Source organism: Drosophila kikkawai, chromosome X, assembly GCF_030179895.1.
Source record: "Drosophila kikkawai strain 14028-0561.14 chromosome X, DkikHiC1v2, whole genome shotgun sequence".
Classification (NCBI taxonomy): domain Eukaryota; kingdom Metazoa; phylum Arthropoda; class Insecta; order Diptera; family Drosophilidae; genus Drosophila; species Drosophila kikkawai.
The window spans coordinates 11,743,030-11,764,680 of record NC_091733.1 but is presented as its reverse complement, the minus strand read 5'-3'; the positions used below and the strand labels follow the sequence as shown (position 1 = coordinate 11,764,680).

General features: G+C 45.1%; 6 protein-coding genes across 7 annotated transcripts; 3 read left to right on the top strand and 3 right to left on the bottom strand.

Moving 5' to 3' along the window:
* Window positions 1-297: 297 nt before the first annotated feature.
* Window positions 298-2,052, top strand: hdm (meiosis specific with OB domains hold'em). Its single transcript, XM_017179286.2, has 3 exons — window positions 298-1,274; window positions 1,334-1,490; window positions 1,555-2,052. The coding sequence occupies exons 1-3, from the start codon at window positions 356-358 to the stop codon at window positions 1,940-1,942; spliced, it is 1,464 nt and encodes a 487-aa protein (XP_017034775.1). The 5' UTR covers window positions 298-355; the 3' UTR covers window positions 1,943-2,052.
* Window positions 2,053-2,808: 756 nt separating this feature from the next.
* On the bottom strand, window positions 2,809-9,325 carry snz (sorting nexin snazarus). Its single transcript, XM_017179285.2, has 12 exons — window positions 8,415-9,325; window positions 8,204-8,343; window positions 7,970-8,066; window positions 7,760-7,894; window positions 7,456-7,632; window positions 6,423-6,595; window positions 5,956-6,362; window positions 5,106-5,867; window positions 4,847-5,038; window positions 4,651-4,788; window positions 3,890-4,579; window positions 2,809-3,823 (listed from the first exon to the last, which is right to left on the bottom strand). Exons 1-12 carry the CDS (start codon window positions 8,519-8,521, stop codon window positions 3,449-3,451), a joined length of 3,393 nt encoding a protein of 1,130 aa, XP_017034774.1. The 5' UTR covers window positions 8,522-9,325; the 3' UTR covers window positions 2,809-3,448.
* Window positions 9,326-9,725: 400 nt separating this feature from the next.
* Window positions 9,726-10,379, top strand: LOC121502131 (uncharacterized). The gene has a single exon (XM_041775037.1). The coding sequence runs from the start codon at window positions 9,726-9,728 to the stop codon at window positions 10,377-10,379; it is 654 nt and encodes a 217-aa protein (XP_041630971.1).
* Window positions 10,380-10,432: 53 nt separating this feature from the next.
* spidey (hydroxysteroid 17-beta dehydrogenase 12 spidey) lies at window positions 10,433-13,953 on the bottom strand. The gene is made up of 5 exons (XM_017179425.3): window positions 13,414-13,953; window positions 12,894-12,940; window positions 11,584-11,659; window positions 11,159-11,499; window positions 10,433-11,096 (listed from the first exon to the last, which is right to left on the bottom strand). The coding sequence occupies exons 1-5, from the start codon at window positions 13,577-13,579 to the stop codon at window positions 10,761-10,763; spliced, it is 966 nt and encodes a 321-aa protein (XP_017034914.1). The 5' UTR covers window positions 13,580-13,953; the 3' UTR covers window positions 10,433-10,760.
* Window positions 13,954-14,172: 219 nt separating this feature from the next.
* Window positions 14,173-18,713, top strand: dpr14 (defective proboscis extension response 14). 2 transcript variants are annotated; one of them, XM_070288650.1, is made up of 8 exons: window positions 14,173-14,649; window positions 14,750-14,892; window positions 14,952-15,063; window positions 15,314-15,752; window positions 16,002-16,448; window positions 16,509-16,686; window positions 16,758-16,894; window positions 16,956-18,713. In XM_070288650.1, exons 4-8 carry the CDS (start codon window positions 15,671-15,673, stop codon window positions 17,117-17,119), a joined length of 1,008 nt encoding a protein of 335 aa, XP_070144751.1. In that variant the 5' UTR covers window positions 14,173-14,649; window positions 14,750-14,892; window positions 14,952-15,063; window positions 15,314-15,670; the 3' UTR covers window positions 17,120-18,713. The 2 variants fall into 2 exon arrangements, with proteins under 2 accessions (XP_070144751.1, XP_017034961.1); XM_017179472.3 differs by having other exon boundaries at window positions 14,173-14,293; window positions 14,750-15,063.
* An 881-nt stretch (window positions 18,714-19,594) lies between these two features.
* On the bottom strand, window positions 19,595-21,470 carry bys (Bystin). The gene is made up of 5 exons (XM_017179192.3): window positions 21,221-21,470; window positions 21,044-21,161; window positions 20,093-20,888; window positions 19,908-20,027; window positions 19,595-19,840 (listed from the first exon to the last, which is right to left on the bottom strand). Exons 1-5 carry the CDS (start codon window positions 21,347-21,349, stop codon window positions 19,690-19,692), a joined length of 1,314 nt encoding a protein of 437 aa, XP_017034681.1. The 5' UTR covers window positions 21,350-21,470; the 3' UTR covers window positions 19,595-19,689.
* Between the last annotated feature and the right edge of the window lie 181 nt (window positions 21,471-21,651).

Here is a 21,651-nt window from a genome sequence, read left to right as displayed (position 1 = left end):
AACAAAAACTAGGGGTGAGACGCTGTAATCGATACTCTTCTGTGCGTTAAAATAAACAATCCGAACGAAATAATTTAAGCTGAATGTTGTATAATTTACAAAAATTACTAAAAAAAAAAAAAAGGTCAGTTAAAATTAAAACGGTTTAAAAGAAAGCAATTAAATGGATTTCCCCTCACTTTGAACAACCTTCGATAGTGGCTGTTAATATCGGCAGCCACAGCACCATCGATAGTTTAAAGCACCAAAACATCGTCATCAAGTTATCGGCGCCATTTGTAATAACGGCTTTTCGGCCATTGCTATTTCGCAAAACTGCTTATTTTCAAAGGAGAAATAGGTAATAAAAAAGCAAATGTCGAAGCGCGGAAAGTTCCTGCACCTGGCAGACATGCAGCCCACGATGACGCACTTTTCCACCGTGGCGCTGATCGTGTCCAAGTCGTCGCCAAACTTCTTTTACGACAAAATGAGCGGCACCGAGCGCGGTGTGCTGACCCTGACGATCCGCGATTCGCCGCTTCATCTCACCAATTGCAAATGTTGGGGCCAGCGTGCCTGCGTGGAGGAGTACTCCGCCATGCTACAGATTGGCCTTGTCGTGGATATAGTGGGCGCCAAGGTGATGTCCCATGCGAAGGTTTCATTAGCGGATCAGCAGCAGCGCTACCAGCCGCAGGGCACCATCTCCTGCGTCCTGGTGGTCAACGAGGGATCCGGCTACCTGGTGCGCCATGACAACGACGACTCCGCCCCTGTGTTGGCCCTGCAGCAGCTTCTCCATCTCCCCCTCAAGCCTCTGGGGTCTGCCCTCAAGCTGGCGGACGTGCGTTCCGGCTTGATCGGCGGAGGGGGAGCTAGCGCCTTTGTGGACCTGCTGGTCGTGGTAGCCGCCGTCCGGCCTGTGCGCGAGATAAAACGCAAACACCAGGTGGCATCTGGCAAGACGCAGGATCCGTTGCACTGTCTGGAGACTGTGGTGATCGATGCCAGCTATCCGGAGGGCATGTTGTTTTCCATATGGCAAGCGGACTGGATACGTCGTGCCCAGCGCTGGCAGCCCCGCCACACTGTTCTTCATCTGGTGGACGTGCGGGTCTCCCACTCCGATTACCATCGTTGTCCCGTGCTCTCCCATTCCAATGGCACGCTCGTCTGCGAGGATCCCCAGGCAGCCGGCTTGGATTGTAGTCGGCTGCTGGCCTTTGCCGCCACCCAGCCGGTCAAGTCCTTTGATGGCTACGCCCACACCGAGCTGGATAACTTGCCAACAGGTGGGTTACAGGAAGTTCTTTGCGGGTTTGTACTTTATTTTTATATTTTTTTTTTTTAGCTGCCAGCATCCGGAGCCAGATGACGGTGCGCCAGATCTATAGCCGCGCCGAGGGCGAGCTGCAGGATGCCTCCCAGGATCAGTTCACCGCCGTGCTGTATGGCATGGTCACCAAGCTGGACCTGGATGGATTTGTGCCCAATATAAGCAGAAAGTGGCAAGTGTTTCGAGGCATCAATAATCTTTTTTAGTATCTTGATTAATAAAATTCCTTTTTCCAGTACCGTCTGCCAACGTCCCATACCGCGAGGCCTCGAAGATTGTGCCACCGAAGCCTGCCATATAGAGTTCCTGCTGGGCAACGATGGCCCGCGCACAAACCGATACTTTAACATTAATATTCATTTCTCCGATCAAACGGGCAGCCTGCTGGAGGCCCATTTGGCTGGCAATCCCGCCGAGCGGATCTTGGGTCTCGAAGCGGATAACTTTGACCAGCTGACGGAGCGTGAAAAGAGCAACCTAAAGTGGCGGTTCCTCTTGAAGTACTTTGAGGCGAGGCTGCTGGTAAAGAAGCCTGCCGGAATGCGCCGAAACCTGGTGGTTGTGGTCGTGGACATGCAGGCCATTCCCCTAGCCAAGCTGGTAGAAAACATGACCGTGTTTTAGGCCCCCCAAAGAACCCAAATGAAAGTCTTTATAAATGTACATAAATAGCGATTTATATTTCGCACATTTTTCACACACGCACACGCACATAAAAGTGTACATAAAATAGATTCAAAGCGCCTCTAGAAACTCTGGCTGGCGGGGGAAGTGGGTATACATATATATATATTTGCTTAGTGGGATACGTTTGTTTTGGCTCACAGGGATCTAGTCTAGTGAGTGGGGGGGAGTGTGAGTGCTCGGTGTGCTGGTGGTGCGTCTCGCGGTCCATAAAACAGTTCTCTGGCCTGCCAAGCATCGCTATAATGTCATTTTGAAGGCAACTCTTATAGATAATTCAACCAACCAACGCTTAATATTATTATTAACTACTTTTCTTGGCTAAATAATGAGAATGAATTAGGTTAAAGGGGGAGGGAGATACATGAAAACCTAAATTTTGTGGGTTTTTTGTTTAAATTCATTATTTAAATTAAAAAAAAAACTATGCAACATATTGGAGTGAATCAAAAACTATATTTAACAGCATGAAATTATCTTTCCGAAACTAAACTTAAAGATCGAGGCTCTGCAGCATCGAGGCTCTGCAGCATATATTCCATAAGTTCGACATTTTGTAAAATATTGTTTATAACAAATTTTGTTTATTATCTTTGATTCTACTTTTAACTATCTCCAAAGTTTCACAATAATAGCTTGACTATTTCCTACAAAAAAACAAAAAAAAAAATTCAAGAAAAATGCCCAAATGTTGACCGTTTACATGTAAAAACCCCCTTAAATGGGAAAATAATAAAATAAAATATAAAAAAAAATAATGATAATATAAATGAGTAAAATAACACATAAGAAAAATCCAATTGAAATAAAATTCGACAAGTTTTTATTTGTGAAAAACAAAAGGAAAACTCCTCTAGCTTAACTTAAATTTCCACTAATTACAAATAAATTATTTGAATCGAACGAAAGCTTTGGACCTCTCTCTAATCCTAGACCTGACTTTAAAGCCTGTGTATCCTTGCCTCTAAATCAAAATCTCGCACCGTTGTGACCCAAGAATGCAGCTCGGTATCCTTTACTACATAAACTATGCTTGCGATCAAAGCCCCGAGTATAAACAACGATTTTGGTACAATGCTTAATACTGACCTACACGTATACAGAGACATATGTACAGACATATACACATATACATACATACATAACAAACTGGGGGACATGGAACAAGGGGGGGGAATGGGAATCATCATTAACAATGGACAGAAATCATTGGGATGTGCGGTGCACCGTCTGCATTTGTACAGGGAATGATAACTGCTAACTACTACTGAGTAACTATTCTTTGTGATCATTTTTCGAGAGGGACAAACAGAGAGAGAGAAAGAGAATCAACGCAAAAAATAATTAAAACAAAAAATATATTAAAAACAAAGAGAGAGCTACCAGGAGCTACTTTGAGTTTCCAGAAGCTACCGGGAGTCCCCGGCTTCCAGGAGCTAACCAAAGCTACTTGGAGCTGCTCGCCTGCTGCGAGTGGTGGTGCAGATGGTGGTGATGGTGGTGGGATCCAAGGTGATAGTGCGACTGCTGCTGATTGCCGCCGCCCAAGGAGCTGCTACTGGTCGACGAACCCATCGAGGCCGATGAGGTCGATCCCAGATGATTCTGCCCAGTTGAGATACTGCTTCCCCCTCCACTGCCGCCTCCACTGTGGCTTAGCGAAGGCAACGAAGCAGCCGCTGTGGCCGCTGCCAAACTAGCTGCAGCCGAGGCAGCCGCCGCTCCAGCCGTGGCTGTATTAAGCTTGGTGCCATTCGTGTTCGTCACACGCAGCTGACGGATCTCGGGAAAAAACTCAATCATGAGTATCTCCAGTAGTTCCTTGATAGAGTATTTATTAAATCAATTATTATTTCAATTATTCATTATTTTGTCCAGAAAACTCACATAGAAAAGCTGCTTGTTGTAGACGGGATTCTGCAGGGCATCGAAAACCTTGAGCACACCTTTCCTGGCCGCCTGGGCCCCAACCAGATTGCACAGCACCTCCGGTATATGGTCGGTGAGCAGGGCCTTGGCCGCCGTGCTGGTCATTTCCCGCATATCCTCCGAACGCGCCGGATAGGCGGACGCCAGTACACCGCCCGGCCAAAAGGATTTCAGGATGGCCGAGAAGTAGTTGTGCAGCATGGACTCCTCGAACAGATAGGCCACCGACTCACGAATCTGCCGGTTAATTGTTCGGCCATACGTGATCTGGACAAAGGAGATGAGGCTCTTGCGCAGCCACTTGAAGACACCGCCCATGTCGAAGATCTCGCCCATTAGGGCGTACATGGGCTCCGCTATCGAGTCCTTGCTATCAAGATCCGTGGGCAAGAGCTTTGCCTCGCTACCCGACTCACCGTCCAGATACGTGGAAATGTCATCGTCGTCGCGCTGCAGCCCCCAAAAGGGATCGGTGGCCCGACTGGCGGCCACCTCGTGCGCCTTCCCCGCATCGCTGCGGAAGAGCGTGGCCAGCGAGAACTTGGACTTTTTGGGCGAGGGCAGCGACTGCTTCAGATGATCCGAGCTGGGGCTGAGGAACGTGTAGATGGCCTCGCTGCCATTCAGATGGTCGTCCTCCAGAATGAACTAGGGGGGAGGAGGAGGAGCGTTTTATTGGTATTTACAACTAAAAAAATAAAGTTAAAATTAACACTTACATTGAGAAACTTCTGGATCTGGGCCTTGGCCTTCTCCTGGCCATGTCGGTCTGTCTTCAAGAAGAAGAACTTGAAGTTCGTGGGCAGGTCGAGGGCCTTTAGGTTGGAGCTAACATGCCGCAGCTTCCTTTGCAGCTCCTGCAAAGTGGATCTTGGTTAGTTCTGAGATGAAGGTTTTTGGGTGTGAAATACCCACATGCACTTGGTTGAGGGAACGCATCACCACCCAGCCGCTGGAAATGCCCGAGGGCCGCCTTCGTTGATGACCGCCTGTGTGGACACCACCGCTATCACCGTTTTTAGATGCTGAAGTCTGGGAGGGAACATTAATGTCCTCGTCCACATGCACCAAAATCATGAACTGCAGCGACTCCTTCTCATCGGAGACCTTACAGGATACATAGGGTTAATTTAGCTTCAACAGGAAAGAGAAGAAATCTCGCTGCGGTACTCACCTCCACACTCTGAATGGTGGCCTTCCACTTGCCCAGGTGCTCCGTCCAGGCGTCCGTCCGCCTCAGATGCGCCTCCGTCTGACGCTTCTCGCTCTTCAGCCACTCCATCTCCTTCTCGAGTATGGATAGCACCTTGGACTCGGGCTTCACCGAATACTTGAGGGCATCCAGCGCCTGGTTCTTTTTGTCGATGCGTTCCTGTATCTGCTCCAGCTTGCGTCGTGCGTACGAGGTGTGCGCGGCCACATCGATGGCGCCGCCACCACCGCCACCACTGCCGCCACCGCTACCGCCGCCATTCCAACCATCCGACCCACCGCCCGTACCCTGGTCATCGGCCAGCGACTCTGGCGTATCGTGGCACATTAGGAGAGTGGGATCAGCGATCTCGTTGGAGTCCAGCGCCTCCTTTAGCTGGCGATACTGATCGCTCAGCACGAACGGCGGGTAGTACTTCTCCTCCAGGGTGCGCAGCACATTTCGCTGGATATCGTAGAAGATGTCCGGATCGGCGTCGCCCAGCAGGAACGTCTCGATCAGCTTCCGCTCGTGCTTATCGATCTGAATCTCCGATTTGGGCACCCGGATGTATGTGTAGAATATCTCCGTGCCCAGCTGATGGCTGGCCGATTTGTGTGCGTGCTTGATTTCCTCCACGGCCAAATAGAAGCCAATCAGAGCGCTCGCCTTGAGCGGTTCCAGGAACAAGGTGAAGTAGCGTCGGCCCACAGCCGTATTAAGAATCTCAACCAGAGTGAGGTCCTAGGGGAATAGTAGATATATTTACTTACAAATAGCTTATTTTCACATTTTCTTGCTACTAATAAGATATAGTATCTGCTGCACTTACTATATCGCTGGAATAGTTGCCATTCCAGCCAAACTTGGCCAGATTTTTTTCACACTCGGACTTGGCCATCGTCAGCTGGCGTACGTAGCGCTTCAGCCGCACGGCGGCTGTGTGCTCTGACTTGGTCAGCGAGTGATCCTCATGATCCGGATCAAGGCCCTTGGCCCGCTGCAGATTCTGCATGGTTGTGGCATGCATTAGATCGTTCACAATGCTCTTGCGTATAAGCGACAACTCCTCCAAGCTGCCCGAGTTGTTGATGATCTTTAGGAAATCCTCAAAGCTGGCCGCATACTCGTAGCTCCGCTTGCTCATCGCCGCCGCCGCCAGACGAGTCTCGATATTCTGAACCACCTTTTGGTTAATGTAATCCGGGGCAGTCAGCATTTTGATCATGGGAAAGAAGACTGTCATGGAGAGTAAATTAGAACGGGAAGCTGGTATTACCCAGAGCTAGAGCTACTCACTCTTGTAGGACAGAATCTCGCTGAGCAGGACCTTCAGGGGGGGCAGGGAATAGCCGCGTGGCAGCAACAGAATCACCATAATCTCGCACAGCTTGCGCAGGAACTCCATTTCCGTGTCCTCGTCGGCCAGATACGAGTTGGTGCTGAAGACGGGGGCCGTATTGGTCTCCGCCCTAGAGTTATCCGTGAGTATAATATATAAAAGAGTAATATCAATGAACATGAGTCATTTATAGAGCAGCTCTGATAACAAGAACACCTGGATTTTATACCAATTGCCTTGAATAGAGCTTGGAAAATAGTTGGTTTTAATGATGACAGGCGTGCCTTTGCCATTGATTTCCGCTTATTTATTGCTAATTTCATGATTTACGAGTGACGCATATAAATTACATTTAATTTTAATTTTGCGCACTGCCTATTCTCATGACGTTGCATTCAAAAAAGTCATTAAGAAAATGTGATAAAATATAGGTATAGATATTATGGATTCCATAAGTAGAACACAAAGGAACAAAATATCTTAATATATATCGCTGCCTTATCTTATCATTGTATTAAGCAGGATTAAAGTAAGTGTTTATCGTAATCTCTAATCGAAATTTGACTCGTCTTACTTAAGAGGTAGTACTAGTAGTGAATTCTAGGGCAAGGTAAAATCGGTTACCTTAAATAAAAAATAGAATAAAATTTTAAATTCAAAAAATTTTGACCTGAGTACCTGTAGAATAAGTTAAAGAAATTATGCGTTGAATTTCACCTGATTTCAACGATTGGTTGAGTAGATTTTGACATTCAAAATGACAATTTCGGGAGAGCTCTTCAATCTTTTTGATACAGACCAAGACTTACATATCTACTCATAACTTTGTACATTTTTCTGTGATGTGAAACTTTGACAAAATATTCATAAGATATTGTGGATTAATAAAATAAAAAATACAAAAAACTAAATACCTTACTACCCCTTAAGAAACAGTTGAGAATTCTAGGTAAATCGCCTCGGAAAACATTTACTCAAGCTAATACTCACGCCCTGGCCTCTGATATGCGTATCTTCTCCAAATGCACCGTCACCCGGTTAACCATATCCACTGCTATGATCTTGGCTGCATCCATTTTGGTGGCTCTTTCATGTATCTTCTGTATGGCATTCCACAGATCCTCGCGCACCACATCGTTGATAAGCTTAGGCTTGGTGACCACATATCTAAAATATATCAAAATATCTTAAATATATGAAACTATCTAAAATATCTAAAATATTATATATAAAAGATGCATCAATTTATCCACATTTATCCATTATAGTAATAATATTAATAATAGTGACTCACCCCAGCCAGGGCAGCATAAAGTCGCGCAGCACATACTCAATGATCTGCTGCAGCTGCAGGTCCACCGTCTTGCCAAAGATCAGGGGCAGATTCGATGGGTTCTTGATGGGCTTGGGCAGATCGAAAATGTTGCTTCTACAGAGACACCACAAGAGAGATTGATAAGCAATTAAGGACAAATCTGATGGGGCAAAGTCCAGCGACACTCACTTGGTGGCATTGTAGAGAAGTCGCGAGGGCACGCGACTTGGTCGCGTCGGCTCATTGGTGGTGAATATATAATGGATATAGACGGTGCCGGCCACAGCTGTCGCGGGGCGAGAGAAATAGATAAGAACAATTTAGATATTTTTGACTCTTTGGACTTAATTATGCCAGCGATTGGCCAGTGATTGGACTGGGGTGAGTCACTCCGGACTCCTGGCCCTGGGCCACATATCTTACCCGCAAAGACCAGCACCAGGGAATAGACGACAAAGGCGAAGAACAGAAAGAAGGTCGGATAATACCAGATGACGGCCAGCAGTGTCATGGTGATGCCGGAAACAATAATCCTCCAGTTTAATTGCAGTGCACGTAGCACCCTGGAAATGGACATGGACATGGAATGCAAATAGGTATTATTATTATTAAGGGAGCTGGCAAGGACACTAACCTGGTGACCAGTATTGTTAGGCGCTGCGTGACCGTTGCCGGTGGCTCTGGCTCAATAGGAAACAGGGGCAGGCGTCGCTCTGAACGCATCTCGGTGGCCATGGCCATGCTGCTGTCTGTCGATGGTGTGTTGTGCTTGCTCCTTGCTCCTTGATCCGTTGTCCGGCAGTTCCGTTTAATCACTGCCCTTTTTCACTTGTGAATCTTTGATGAGTTTCAAACATTTTCAACGACAGACCGATGCCCGTCGACAATTGCTGCCGGGGGATTCGATTTCTGGTGTGCTAGCGGGCGGGCTCAACTTTGGGCCGTCGTCGTCGTCTTCGTCATTAAAAATAGTTCTCAATTGCGTTAATTCCGCTTTCGGTTTTGGTTTCTTCCTTCCGCCTACCCGCTTCCTCGCCCCCCCCTCCGCTTTGGATTCCCAATGACACAGCACAGACACACACAACACACCACACACGCACACCCAGGGAATACGAATAATATGTTAAAAACAGCACACAAAATATGGTGTATTGGCTATTGGCTGGGAAGCGTCCGCCTGCTACATGTACTAAATCAATACTGGGCGACGACTGCCTCCCGCAACAAGTTGATTATGCCTGGCCAGCTTTATCCGGAGCGCTGCTGGAGCGTGGAGCGTGCAGCGGAGAGCGGGAGTGGCGACGCCGTTCCGTAGAAATCAAAACAAGCAACTTTGATTACTTCTCCTTCTCGCTTGTTGTTGCTGCTGCTGCTCCCTTTGCTCTGCCCTGTCGCTGCTGCGCAGTTGTGGCGTATCGGTGCGGTATAACAGGCGCCCGTGTGTGATAACGCCTCACAAATCCGTTTTCACGCCCCGGCTAGCTGCGCGCCCTTTAAAATCAACTATCTTTTCAGTTATGTTTATGATTTTCCCCTTCGTGTGTGAAAAAGTGCCTCTCTTTTGAGGGTGGCGGTGCAGCGATAGTATAGATTAGCCACCACTATCGATTGCACCGCTGGTCGATAGTTGGCCAGTGTCATCGGAATTCCATTCAAATTCAAATTGGAATTCCAACTGTCCATTAACTTTGGCTGAAAGAAAAACTAAAAAATTAAGCTTTACTTTATAAAAATGAAAATTTCAGTTTTAATTTCCGTTGTGATTTAAAGAGCAGTGTGGGTCAGAGGGTCAGAGTTCCCAGCGAATTCAATGTCGAGCTGCTGTCACTGGCCAAACTTTAACGTCAAAGGTTTTCACTAACGTCAAAGGACAGCAGAATTTTCTTTTCAACTTCAACACCAGCAAGAAGTGGACGTCTTATCCAAGACTTTATCACCGACCAAGATGGATTCTGCTCCATTAAACGCTGAGAAGCCAGTAGACGCCGGCATCGAGGCAGAGACAGAGGCTGCTACCTGCAATGATCTAGAAACTGAAAAAAATACTTCTGCGGGTGACGAGGTTATCCCCAAGATATTGGACTTGTCCAAGGAGCAGGAGGACGCCGATAAGCCACTAGACGATGGCATCGAGGCAGTGGCTACTTACTCCACTGACCCGGAATCTGAAAAAGAGCAAGAACCAAAGAAAATGAAGAAGAATAAAAGAAATAAGAAGAAGAAAAGCCACCACCACGATGACGATAAAGCAGAACGCAAGGCAGCCAAGAAGAAGAAGAAGCAACTGGATGCCGGCATCCAGGAAGAGGTAGAAGTTACCTGCTCCACTCTAGGTGCCACTGACCCGGAAACTGAAAAAGAGGCTCTAGAGGATGACAAGGCTTCCCGCAAGCGTTCCGGCACTATCGAAATCGAGGAGGATCCAAAAAAAAAGAAAATAGAAGAGATTAAGACCCAGGACGAGGCTGATGCAGCTCCATCCCAAGGCGAAGGAGGAACATCCGAGGAGGTGAAGTTTAACGTTCCCAAATCGCCCCTAGGGACCCCAAAGGCTATTAAGGGCACTGCATCTGCCAAGGCCAAACTATCCCCGTTCTAAGATGAGCCTGGATTAGGCCCCCCCCCCACAAAGGGTTTCAATAAAGACCACACTTGTTTATTAAACAGAAACTATAGATGTATTTATTTATCTAATTAGTTGCACACTTTATTATTCTTTCCGACACATGACATGGCTGTGTGCTGTGGCAAATTGCGAATTTCGAATGTTAATTCATTGACAAAGAAACTAACTAGAATTACTGTTGTTGTTTTTGGTACTTAAGCCTTCTTTTGTTCTGTTTGTTCGTGAGGTGACACTTGCTTAGCTATGACTACTAGCCGGATTCCCTCTCCCACATGCCCAGCCCCAATCTCCGACTCCAAATAAATGCCTCCTTCTCCGACGGGGAATACTCCAAAAGGCAGCACCGGCGCTCTCCTACTGTTCCTTGGTCAGGCGACGCAGTGCCCGCTTCCGGGTGCCCAGTATATTCTTGAGCACCACATTCCGGGCAAACTGCTCTCCGAACACCGCCTCCGTAAAGTGAATCACCAGCTGAAGAAGGGCATGGGGCAGGTAGCCAGCCGTCTGGCCGGCAATACCCAAAGTGGACAGGGCGGAGCGCACATACGTCTCCGGTGAGGGGGCAAAGATGGTGGCCTTGCGGATCTTTGACATATTGGTGGCCACAAAGCCCGGCTGCACGCTCTGTATGAGTATGCCCTGATTCTTGTACTCCGTTTGCAGATCGTCGCTGAACTTGTTCACAAAGGCCTGAAACAACAACGAACGGGGCTTAGGAAAGGAACTACATATATATGACGGACTTTTCTCACCTTTGTGGAACTGTACACGCTCAGCAGGGGATTGGGAATGACGCCAGCGGTGGAGGAGAGGTTGATGATCACGCCGCGACCCTTGGCGACCATGGCGGGGAGGAAAAGGGCGGTCATGTGCGTAACCGAATGAATATTGGCCGAGACAATGTTGCGCAAGAACTGCGGATCGGCTTTGTAGCAATCGAGGAAGTACTCGGGATGGCTGTAGCTGATGCCCACATTGTTGACCAGCACACCGATATCCAGGCTGTTGGTCTTATCGCGGATCTTGTCGTAGATATCGGCACCGCCGGTGAAGTCCACGTCGATCACACGCACCTCCACGCCATATTTGTCGCCTGAAAGTATGCCGCGCAACGAGACAGCCAATATTAGTTACAGTCATTAACTCGGCTAGGGGTTGGTGGTAGTGGTGGACTTACTTATTTCCTTGGCCACCGCATTCAGCTTATCCAGTGATCTACTGATCAGCACCAGTTTCAGGCCCCGGCGAGCCAGCTGAAAAGGACACATCAATTAATTTGATATTTCTGAATCATTTTTAATTATGAAATGGGAATAAGGAAATTCCCAAGATAAAGCTGTATCTGGTGATATTTATCGAAGATGAAATAGATTTAATTCGATGTTTTAAAATAGTTTATAAATTATGAAATAGAAATTGGGAAATTTCTATGAATTTATCGAAGAAGAAATAGATTCAAGTTGATATTTTTGAAAAAATTAGAAATTATTAAATGGGAATAAGGAAATTCCCAAGATAAAGATATTCCTGATTATATTTATCGACTTTTTGCTGAACAAAAATAATATAAACCTAAATGTGAAATTGAATAATTGAAAATCTAGCATAAATTTGGCTTAGGGGCAGTGTCTAGCTTTCTTCAGGCTACAAAAAACTCTGAATACTAAAATTAAATAAAGGTTACCGAATAGTTGACTAATTACAAAACAACTAAAAACCAAACATCGCTAAAAGTTGGGGGTAATAAGCTCTCAAGTAATAAAGTGCAAATCACATATATAATTAAGTTCTCTTCGAGGGGGAAATGTCTGGAAATACAGGGAAAAGCTTACTTTAAAAGCGAATCCATAGTTAATATTTCAAATATTTCAGTCTCAATGGCTTCTAACTACAAATTGAGAAACAGAAGCTATTATGGGAGAGAGGGCACATAATTCCGCGTGGACATTGAACCACTTTCCGTGTGTCCAACGCGAGGTGAATGCTAATGCGCTAAGGCGGCTTCAGGCGGGGCCCTGCCTCTATACTCCAGCTATAGGTTCGTTTATCCACTTGGACAACACGTGTTCCCTTCGATTGCTTCAAGTGGGTGATACAAAATACAAAACCGGGAAGTGCCCGTATCAAAAAAAAAAAAAAAAAACCTAAACTGCGGCGACTGCACTTTGTAAGGGCAAATAATACAACAACAACAAAAAAAAAATTCAGAAAGTGTGAAGGCTGCAAATGTAGCAACTTGCAGTCAAGCAAACACTATTAGGGAATTTTTGTGACAGCGACTTGCGACTGGAGATCGATTTCAAAGTGCAGATTCACTTGGCTAATGCATCGACGAGAGCCCAATGTCCAAGTCATTGTGGGCGACGCTAGGCGTCCGCCGCTCAATTCGGTAATTACTCATTAATTTTTTGTTTGCCCGTTTTCCCTGACATGTCATTAATCCGCCGGACTTTGGCCAAAAATTGTGGGTCAGGTCAGCGTACGTACCTCCTTGGCGTAGGCCTTGCCAATTCCATCGGTGGATCCGGTGACAACTGAAAGTATATACATACAAATTAATATACAAAGGTAGCCAGGGGTTGTGCCAGGGGGTTATCATTGCGCTAAAGGGGCGTGGGCAGGTTTCTTATCGCAAACGGGAAGTATAAAATGTTACCAATTCAGGTGATTTTTTCCCTTCTATTAGAAATGGAGTAAAACTTTATAAAATACAGTTAATTATTAAATTCTCGTTTATATTAATAATGGTATTTAGTTAAAAGGAAAGCACATACATATATGGTATAATTTGGTATCTTTTGGTGTCTTAGAACCGACAATTTCACAGGAATTACTCTTAATTGAGGTTATCACCGAATATTTATATTCTTTTATTTATTTCGGCTTTATTATTAGCCACAAAGCTAGGCACATCCCATTGCATGGGATTGAGTAAACTTTTGTTTTTGGTACCGAATCAATACCTTCTGCCACCTTTGCACCCTTGGAAACACCACCAAGTACTCACCCGCCCACTCGCCCATCTTGGCTAGATTCACTGAGGATCCAAACACTTTGGGTCCCACCACATTCGCATAAATCCAGGGCAGGACCTTGCGGAACACCTGGAAGCCCACTATGCCGATGGCCAAGCCGCCGAGCAGGCACAGCGTACGGGAGTTGTTCTCCTCCATTTCGAATTGTTCCGATTGCTGGCACTATATGGATTTGTAGCCTATTGCCTGTGCCGGCTGATTAGTTTCTGATTCTCCTCCGGGTTTCTGCCTTTGTCGCACAATCGCCGTCTCTGCCTCTGCCGGCGTTGTCGCGCTTCTGCTTATTGTTTTGGGTGCTTGTGGTAGTAATTTCCACACACTCCCTTCAAATCGACAGTGATTTTTGATTTTTGTTAGCTGCTTCTCGAATTTTTGCAGTTCGTCGCTTGCTGCCGCTGTTTAATATTCAAAAAGCATTTTGACGCCGGGCCAAAGGAGAAACTTAAAGCAGGAGGGCAGAAAATAAAAAGCAAATGGAAAAAGCGATTGAATGTCAATTGTCAACGGCGCGACGGCGAATCAAAATGAACGGTTCTTTCGCGTATCCGAGTGCGCGTCTGTGCGAGAGTGCGTCTGCTGGGTGTACTTTCGGTTTGTGTGTGTGTGTGTATACACGCCACTTATGTCATTCCGCTCCCGATTTTTCCACCACCGCCTCCCGACACGGGCGATAAGGGCGACACACACACATATCCACGCTGCCTGCTAAAAGTAAACACCAAGAACCGTTATGTTGCCACTGTGCCACATTAAAAAAAAAAGAAGAGAATAAGAAGAGAAACCACAATGAAGGCTTTATTCAAAGTATTATAACGTTAATCAGCAGTTTTAAGGCGCCGTTTACATATGTTTGTAAGTAATAAAGAGTACATAAACATTAAATTAGACAGCACATATTTTCCCTGTAGGGTGAGCGTAAGTTCCGTAGGCAGTGTTGCCAGTTTTATGCTCTCACCAATACACAACCACCGAATTACTTCAACTGCACATGCGCAGGAAGCATGAATAAGTGCGATAGACCATTTAATTCAGCTATTTAGTTGTCCGAACAATTAAATCGTTTAAAAAACATTCCTGCTATTTTGAACTAGCTTAATTAACGGTGATTTACCGTTAAAGCGGGATGGCAATAGAGGCGAAATGTTCGAGGACCCTCAGTCCTTTATCGATAACCAACGATAAGTATCGGTTTTTGAAATTCCACACAAGTGAGTAAGCTTTTTTTAGATAAAAATTAAATGTATTTGCAGTAATTAACTGTAATTGCATTAATTAATAGTAATTGCGCTTCTTTATTTTCATTTGTAGGAATTGCTTGAAGGCTATTCAAAAAGTAACGGCGGACACCTACATAGATTAGTGGGTGGAATATCTTCGGATTTTTGAATTTGCCGAGAGAGATGCTGATGCTGGGCTTTCCCGGAGCGCAGTCAGTAGCGCAGCAGTTGTGGGTGAGGGAACAACAACGTCTACGACCCGGCAAAGGCAACTTATACGGCCGTTTTAACAGGTCACCCCGCCGCACTACATCCACCTTCAAGTTGCTAATGGCAATAACTTTAATTATTAAAAGAAGAGTCCCTGGATTAGGGAAGGATTGCGGGTTTCTCAACGCATAAGAGGTAAGTTTGTTTGCTGTTTATTTTGGGCTTCATGGCGGAGCTTGGAGAATGGCCAGGATAACAGGGATAGGGATGCTGGCCATGCGCAGTGTATGCCCTGACCTACATTCGCGCTTATTGGCCATCCAATGGGGCAGCCAGGGCCAGCAGCAGCCGCAGCAGCAGCAGCAGTTGCAAAAAGATAAATACACACGCAACACGAGCTGGTTAATAAAAGTGCTTTCCTTCTCGCCTTTCTCTCCTCAAAAAGAAAAAAAAAAAGAAAGAAAATAAATAGAAAAGGAAAGCTGAAGCTGTAAAGCGGACAAATCGAAAAGAAAACATCTGGGAAAATGGAAATGTGAGTCCCGGGCAGCTTACCTTCTGTGTGTCGTGTGTCCAGCAGTATGCCCAATATCCTCTCCAGTTGCCGCAGCGCAATCGATAAGCAGTGAAGTTTATAGCCTTCATTAGCAATCAGCCATCAGCTATCCCCCCAAAGTCCACATCCGATTCCGCTGGCCATGCAGTGGGACGCTGCTGATGCAGTTGGATCGATATAGAACAGATTACGGGTGCATATCCTGCCACCCAACATCCCGGGATACGCTCATACTCCGTTGCAGTGATGAGATCGCGGCTGTTTTGGATACTGGCAATTATATACTCCTCGCTCCATCACATCGGATCGGGCTCCACGTCGACCACATGTGAGTTTACTTTAAAATTATTTCATTATATTTCTTTTTTATGGCAAATATATCAGTTTTAATTACTTATTTATTTATTATGATTTTTGAAATTTATTTATAGAAAGATGATAATTATGATTTTAAATCTTACTTTTACTCTATAATAACATGATCATTTCATATAGTTATTTCATAGTTTTATTTTTCACCTTTTAAATCTTAAAATAAAATATTTAAAAAATTATTTAATTTGATTTTAAAATACAGTGAAAAGACCGCGAGCTGGCGACCCCTTCGACACGTTCCCCAAGAACTTCTGGCAGGAGTTCTCATCGCCGTTCACCGACACGCCCGAGGATGAGGAGCTGGAGGTCACCGAGACGACCACACACGAGCCGTTCCCCTTCTTTGCGGACCCATACACCACGCTGAACATCAGCACCCAGCTGTCATCCAGCGTGTATTTGCATTGTCGAGTTAACGATCTCCAAGGCAAGACGGTGTCGTGGATGCGTCGACGCGGCGAGGATCTAACACTGATCACCTTTGGCCAGCACACTTACAGTGGGGATTCACGCTACTCTCTGGAGTTCGAGGAGCCCAACGACTGGAAGCTGCTCATTCAGTTTGCCAATGAGCGCGATGAGGGTCCCTACGAGTGTCAGGTGTCATCGCATCCGCCGCTCGTCCTGCTCGTCTACCTAACGATAATTGGTGAGTTGTGTTGCAGATCCTTTTATCTTTTCCGATTTCTAAACATCATTTTCTATGCAGTTCCTCACGTGGAGATCCTCGACGAGCGGGGCTCGGCCACGCCGGAGAAGTACTACAAGGCTGGCAGCACCATTGAGCTGCAGTGCGTCATTTCCAAGATTCCGCATCCCTCCTCCTACATCACCTGGCGGCACGGGCTGCGTCTGCTTAACTACGATACCAGCAGGGGTGGAATCAGGTGAATCTAATTCCAGATCCTAGCCAGAATCTTTTTCGTTAATATCTTCTTCATAATCCTGCACTTTCCAGTGTCAAGACGGACATGCTGCCAGGACGAGCGCTGAGTCGCTTGTATATCGCCAATGCCAATCGCCAGGACACCGGCAACTACACCTGCATGCTGGGCAACGAGATCACGGAGACGGTCGTGGTCCATGTGCTAAACGGTAAGTGGTCGTGGAGCTCCCACAGAATTTCCAAACGTAATTGAATTGCCTTCTCCTGCAGGTGAGGAGCCCGCTGCCATGCAGCATGCCAATGGTAGCCGCAACAAGGTTGGCGCCTCCTCCACCACAATGGTTGTGTTATTTCTAGTGTACGTGTGCTTGTCCGGAACAGGACTGGAATTGGTATTGGGATTGGAATCGCCTGGTGGTGGATTGTGGCGATGATGACGGTGCGGCGGGATCCGGGGATCGTAGATCCCAAGATCGTTGCCGTGCAGATAGAGAGAGAGAGGAAGAGGAAGAGGCGGGCGATGGAAATGCATACACCAAAAAAATCTTGTCCAGGATTGCATTTTCGACTTTTACTCTAATCATGGGTTGTTTAACATACGATACATAGCATAAACCGAAAATACTAAGCATAAGTCAAGTGTATTTATAAACCGAGTATCGGGAATCGAGAAGATACAAGTGAAGGAGAACTTGTACTAGTAAGGGCGTACGCGAAATATATAGATGAGAGCTCTTGATTTTGCAGTTTTTAGCGCTAGACATAATCTTATTATTACCATAATCGAATCGAATCGTATTACCAAGGCCGTGTTTTTGTTGGCAACACACACACAAACACATACACACTAATTGATCTTGTATACATACAAGCTTACATCTAACGTATCCATTTTTGGCCCTTTGTTACACCACCACATATATATTCGTAAGATCCGGATCTCGTTTCTTGCTTTAACGCCCTTCCGAAGGTCGTCACATCCCCAGGTTCACACTCCCAAAGCCTCTTTCCCCCCCACTTGTATGTACACCTCCGATCCAAGGCCTTGTTAAAAAATGGTTGTAGCTTCTTGAAATCAAACAGCATATCAGTTGGGATCATTCTAAATGTAATAATAATAACGCTAGCCAACGAACAAGGACATTCGATAAGTTTGCGATCCTTCGGCAATTGACTTGGAATCATAACCAAAAATAATTATTTCTTTAATTGTTTCTAGTTAGAAAATTACCAATAATATCAAAACAATAAGTCTTCATTTTCTTTATAAATATTATCTTCCAAAATGAGTTAAGACCCTGTCAGACATCGAAATTTATCGATAAAGTAGTCATTTTTTTAATATTTACCAGAACTAAACTATAAAAGTTTGAAATTATAGTTGGTTTATCAATCAAATGTAATTCCAAGTCAAATGCAGTGTAATCAACACTTGTCAGTAAAAAAAAAACCCTAGTTTCATCGTGTCAATTTTTTTATTTCCTGCCGTTAATCGGTGGCAATCGGTAATTAGTTATCGGTAATCAAAAGAGGTTGTTAAATTACTATTAAAATGAATTCATTAATTCGGAGCTTGATCAAAACTTTAAGTTTTCGTTTGAGTTGAGTTGAGTCCCAAAAAAAAAAAAATGGAAAACGTAGGACAAAAATGTAGAGGAAATGAGGACGATGATGTGTAGAAGAGACCTTAGAAAAATGTTTAACGTTAACATAAAAAGAAACCAAAAAAAGAAAAACTAAAACTGTGCCATTTAAAATGGATACATATCGTTTGATTGTTGTTAATTCGGTTGCGGAACCAATGACCATTTTTGAGGCATACGACGACGAAGACAGACAGAATGTAATTGTATATTTGTATTTGTATCTTTTTGGAATCGAACGGTTGCGTTGCCTCCTCCAAAATTCCAACACAACTCGGACCAATGGTACTTACTACTTGATTGTTTTGATTGAGAGGCGGCCCCAGAGAACCGAAAACCAAAACCAAAAGCACTATGAAGAATTCAATTAAATGATAAAATAATATATATGCATATGTATGTTCCATTTTCCTTTCTCTCCTTTGTGGGCGTGCGGTGAGGACTTATCACAATACGATTATATATATATATATGTATATCAATTCACCTTGGCTTTTGCTTCAAACTATATTTACCTATCCTACCCTCTATCCGCCATATTAACCATGTTAGCACTACCGACGGCTTTCCAACTATTTTCATATTGCTTTTCAACACATCGATCGGGTACACTCTCTTTACAAATGTATTAGGAAATCGAAGCGTATAGCATAAACACTAATTTCAATGGTCCAGTGTAGTTATTGTAAATTATTCAAATTGATCCTTGATCCCTAAACCTGATCCTTGGAGTATGCCCTTAAAAACACACGATGAAAGCAAGAACCCTTGAAGAAAGGGAGAAACAAAACAAAACAAAACAAATGTTGGAGTGAGATAACGAAACAATACTTAGAGACTAAAGAAAGTGACGAAACGAAAACTTTTAGAAAGATTTTGGTTACAGAATTATATTTAACATAATTAAATTATATATTTAAAATTGAGATTATGAAAGCAAAACATAATGCATAAATACATAATGTATAACGTGGGCGTTCCAAATACGACGGCCCCCAAAACGAAACCGTCATTGTCAAACAAAAGAAAAAACCAAAAAACTACAGATAAATGCAAAATTGTATAAAAAAGAAACACACACACACACAAATTTGTTTTTTCTATTAAAACATTTAACACATCAAAATGTGCTTTTCATTTACGGGGGTTGGCCCGTTTTTTTGGACCGTGTTTCGAGAATTTTTCCTGAAGTATTAAGTAAAGTATAAAGTATTTTTCAAAATTTTTTGCAAGTCGCCATATTGCCAAATTTCCGAGAAGAAAATATTTATAATCATTATTTACGGTCTCTGGTTTATTTACATATAATTTGTATCATTAAATATTAAAACAAAATCATTTCTTAATTAATCCCCACGCAGTTAGCCATTGTACTCCACGTCAGCATCTGTGTACATCTTGGCCGGCTGCCCGGCCAGTCCATTATCCGTCTCCATCATCTCCACATCGCGGCAGCTGGCCGCCTGCAGCTCTCTCCTCACATCGGCGGTAATCTTGAAGTGGGACTTCTTCCTGCAATCAATCAGCCGAAAGATCAAAGTCAAGTCAAATATAAAAACGTAATCTTGAGTATACCCACTTTAGGAGCTGGAGGAGGGCATCCCTCTGTTCGGAGGATATGTCGTTCTTGTAGCGCTGGGCAAAGGTGAGCAGACTCTGGTGCCATAGCACCGGCAGCTCCCGCTTGTCGTTTTCGAATCTGTATGCGAGCACAAGTCAAGTTAGTCACATGGATAATTAAGAGAACTCTACAAAGAAACCCACCTGAGGAAGTGAAAGACGGCCGCGTCGACAACGCGATACGGCAGGGCATAGCGCTTGTCCAGGAAGTAACGGATAAAGATCGAGTTGGCACCCGAATAGTTCATCTCGCAGATCTTCAGCAGGCAGGCGGACGAATGCAGCACGGGTATAGAGCTGCGCGCCACCACGCTGCCAAAGATAATGGCCTCGCGCAGCGTACAATCGCCGGCCTCTAGCAGCGGCAGGATGATGCCCTTCATGAAGGCAGCCGGCTTGAAGAGAGCCCGCTTCAGGGCATTGTACAGATGCATGTTGAGCTTCTTGTACTCGCAGAGATCGTCGCGAATGCGCGGCAGCAGCACCAGGTTGTAAAACCGCTGGGCCATCGCTTGCGACAGCACCGAGCAGAAGATTCGCGTGCCCTGGAACATGGCGGCGGCGCTCCAGTTGTGCGGCTCGGTAATGAATAGGATCTGCTCCCAGTTGCGCAGCTTCGGTATGATCTTGAAGGCCTTCGGTATCTTGCCGCTGCGATAGCGCTTTAGCACATTACGAACGCCCTCGTACATCTCCTTCACCTTGGGATCAATCTCCTCGATCTTAAGCGACCCCTCGTCGGAGATCTTCGTGTGTATGTCGGCCTCCTTCTCCTGGATCTTCTGCATGATCATCTGGGAGAGATGCAACGTGCGCTTGCCCTCCTTTGCCGGCTGCTGGAAACGCTCAAAGGCGGCCATGTCCTCAGCATCCATGTCCAGGTCGGCCATGAAGTCCGTTTCGGTGACCTCCTCATCCTCCTCCTTGGCCATGCCATCGCCTGCAAGGAAATGAGTAAGTTAAATACGATTTTTAAAGTAAATCTCAAGAAAATATAAGTTTTTTTGTGGAATAACATAAGAAAATCATAGATTTTCTTGCTTTCTGTTTTTTTTTTATATGTATTAGGTAAATATGTTAAGTTGATGCACTTACCCAAATTAAAGTTGACTTTCTTGACGGTCACCAAACTGGGAAAGTTCTCCTCGTCCAGCTCCAACTGCTGCCGCTTGGCCGCGGCCAGAATGTTCTGGCTGCTCCTGGCATCGAGATTCTGCAAGGCGACAAGACTTGGCTTTAAGAGGAAACGCTAATTTAATACTTGGCTCTTACCGGTGACTCCTCAGCCCGCAGCTTGACCTTATCCTTGGTCTTCGCCTTGGCCACCTTGCCCTCGGTGATCTGCTTCTCCAGGTTCACGGTCTTGATCGTGGCCACATTGGCCTTCTTCGGCTTGCCCATTCTGCGCCGATTTTATCGAGTATCAGTGGTTAATTTTCAGTTTTAAACTATATTCATTAGTTTCAATCGTTGCACGTGTTGCGATGTTGCAGATGTGTTGCCAGCTGGTCGGGCAATTGAAAAACAAAACACTTTTAACACATGTCTGGCAACGCCGAGACAGGGCTGATGTTTCGATAAGTTGGCATTCCTAGAGATCGTTGACTTAGCGATAGCACAAACTGTGACTTCAGCGACTTTAGTAAATTAATTTATTGTCAGATAAATATTTAAATAAAATATATGTCATTTAATACAATAAA

Bases quoted from the DNA above. Each gene is read 5' to 3' on its own strand.
- hdm (XM_017179286.2), top strand. From the start codon at position 356: ATGTCGAAGCGCGGAAAGTTCCTGCACCTGGCAGACATGCAGCCCACG. The intron at 1,275-1,333 runs GTGGGTTACAGG...TTTTTTTTTTAG, and splicing joins GCTGGATAACTTGCCAACAG to CTGCCAGCATCCGGAGCCAG. The intron at 1,491-1,554 runs GCAAGTGTTTCG...TCCTTTTTCCAG, and splicing joins CCCAATATAAGCAGAAAGTG to TACCGTCTGCCAACGTCCCA.
- snz (XM_017179285.2), bottom strand. From the start codon at position 8,521: ATGGCCATGGCCACCGAGATGCGTTCAGAGCGACGCCTGCCCCTGTTT. The intron at 8,344-8,414 runs GTTAGTGTCCTT...GTCCATTTCCAG, and splicing joins CTAACAATACTGGTCACCAG to GGTGCTACGTGCACTGCAAT. The intron at 4,789-4,846 runs GTGGGTATTTCA...TCCACTTTGCAG, and splicing joins GTTCCCTCAACCAAGTGCAT to GAGCTGCAAAGGAAGCTGCG.
- LOC121502131 (XM_041775037.1), top strand. From the start codon at position 9,726: ATGGATTCTGCTCCATTAAACGCTGAGAAGCCAGTAGACGCCGGCATC.
- spidey (XM_017179425.3), bottom strand. From the start codon at position 13,579: ATGGAGGAGAACAACTCCCGTACGCTGTGCCTGCTCGGCGGCTTGGCC. The intron at 11,500-11,583 runs GTAAGTCCACCA...GCATACTTTCAG, and splicing joins TGCGGTGGCCAAGGAAATAA to GCGACAAATATGGCGTGGAG. The intron at 11,097-11,158 runs GTGAGAAAAGTC...TTGTTGTTTCAG, and splicing joins GCGTGTACAGTTCCACAAAG to GCCTTTGTGAACAAGTTCAG.
- dpr14 (XM_017179472.3), top strand. From the start codon at position 15,671: ATGAGATCGCGGCTGTTTTGGATACTGGCAATTATATACTCCTCGCTC. The intron at 16,449-16,508 runs GTGAGTTGTGTT...TTTTCTATGCAG, and splicing joins CGTCTACCTAACGATAATTG to TTCCTCACGTGGAGATCCTC. The intron at 16,687-16,757 runs GTGAATCTAATT...TGCACTTTCCAG, and splicing joins ACCAGCAGGGGTGGAATCAG to TGTCAAGACGGACATGCTGC.
- bys (XM_017179192.3), bottom strand. From the start codon at position 21,349: ATGGGCAAGCCGAAGAAGGCCAATGTGGCCACGATCAAGACCGTGAAC. The intron at 21,162-21,220 runs GTAAGAGCCAAG...GTCGCCTTGCAG, and splicing joins TGCGGGCTGAGGAGTCACCG to AATCTCGATGCCAGGAGCAG. The intron at 20,028-20,092 runs GTGGGTTTCTTT...GCTCGCATACAG, and splicing joins GCCGTCTTTCACTTCCTCAG to ATTCGAAAACGACAAGCGGG.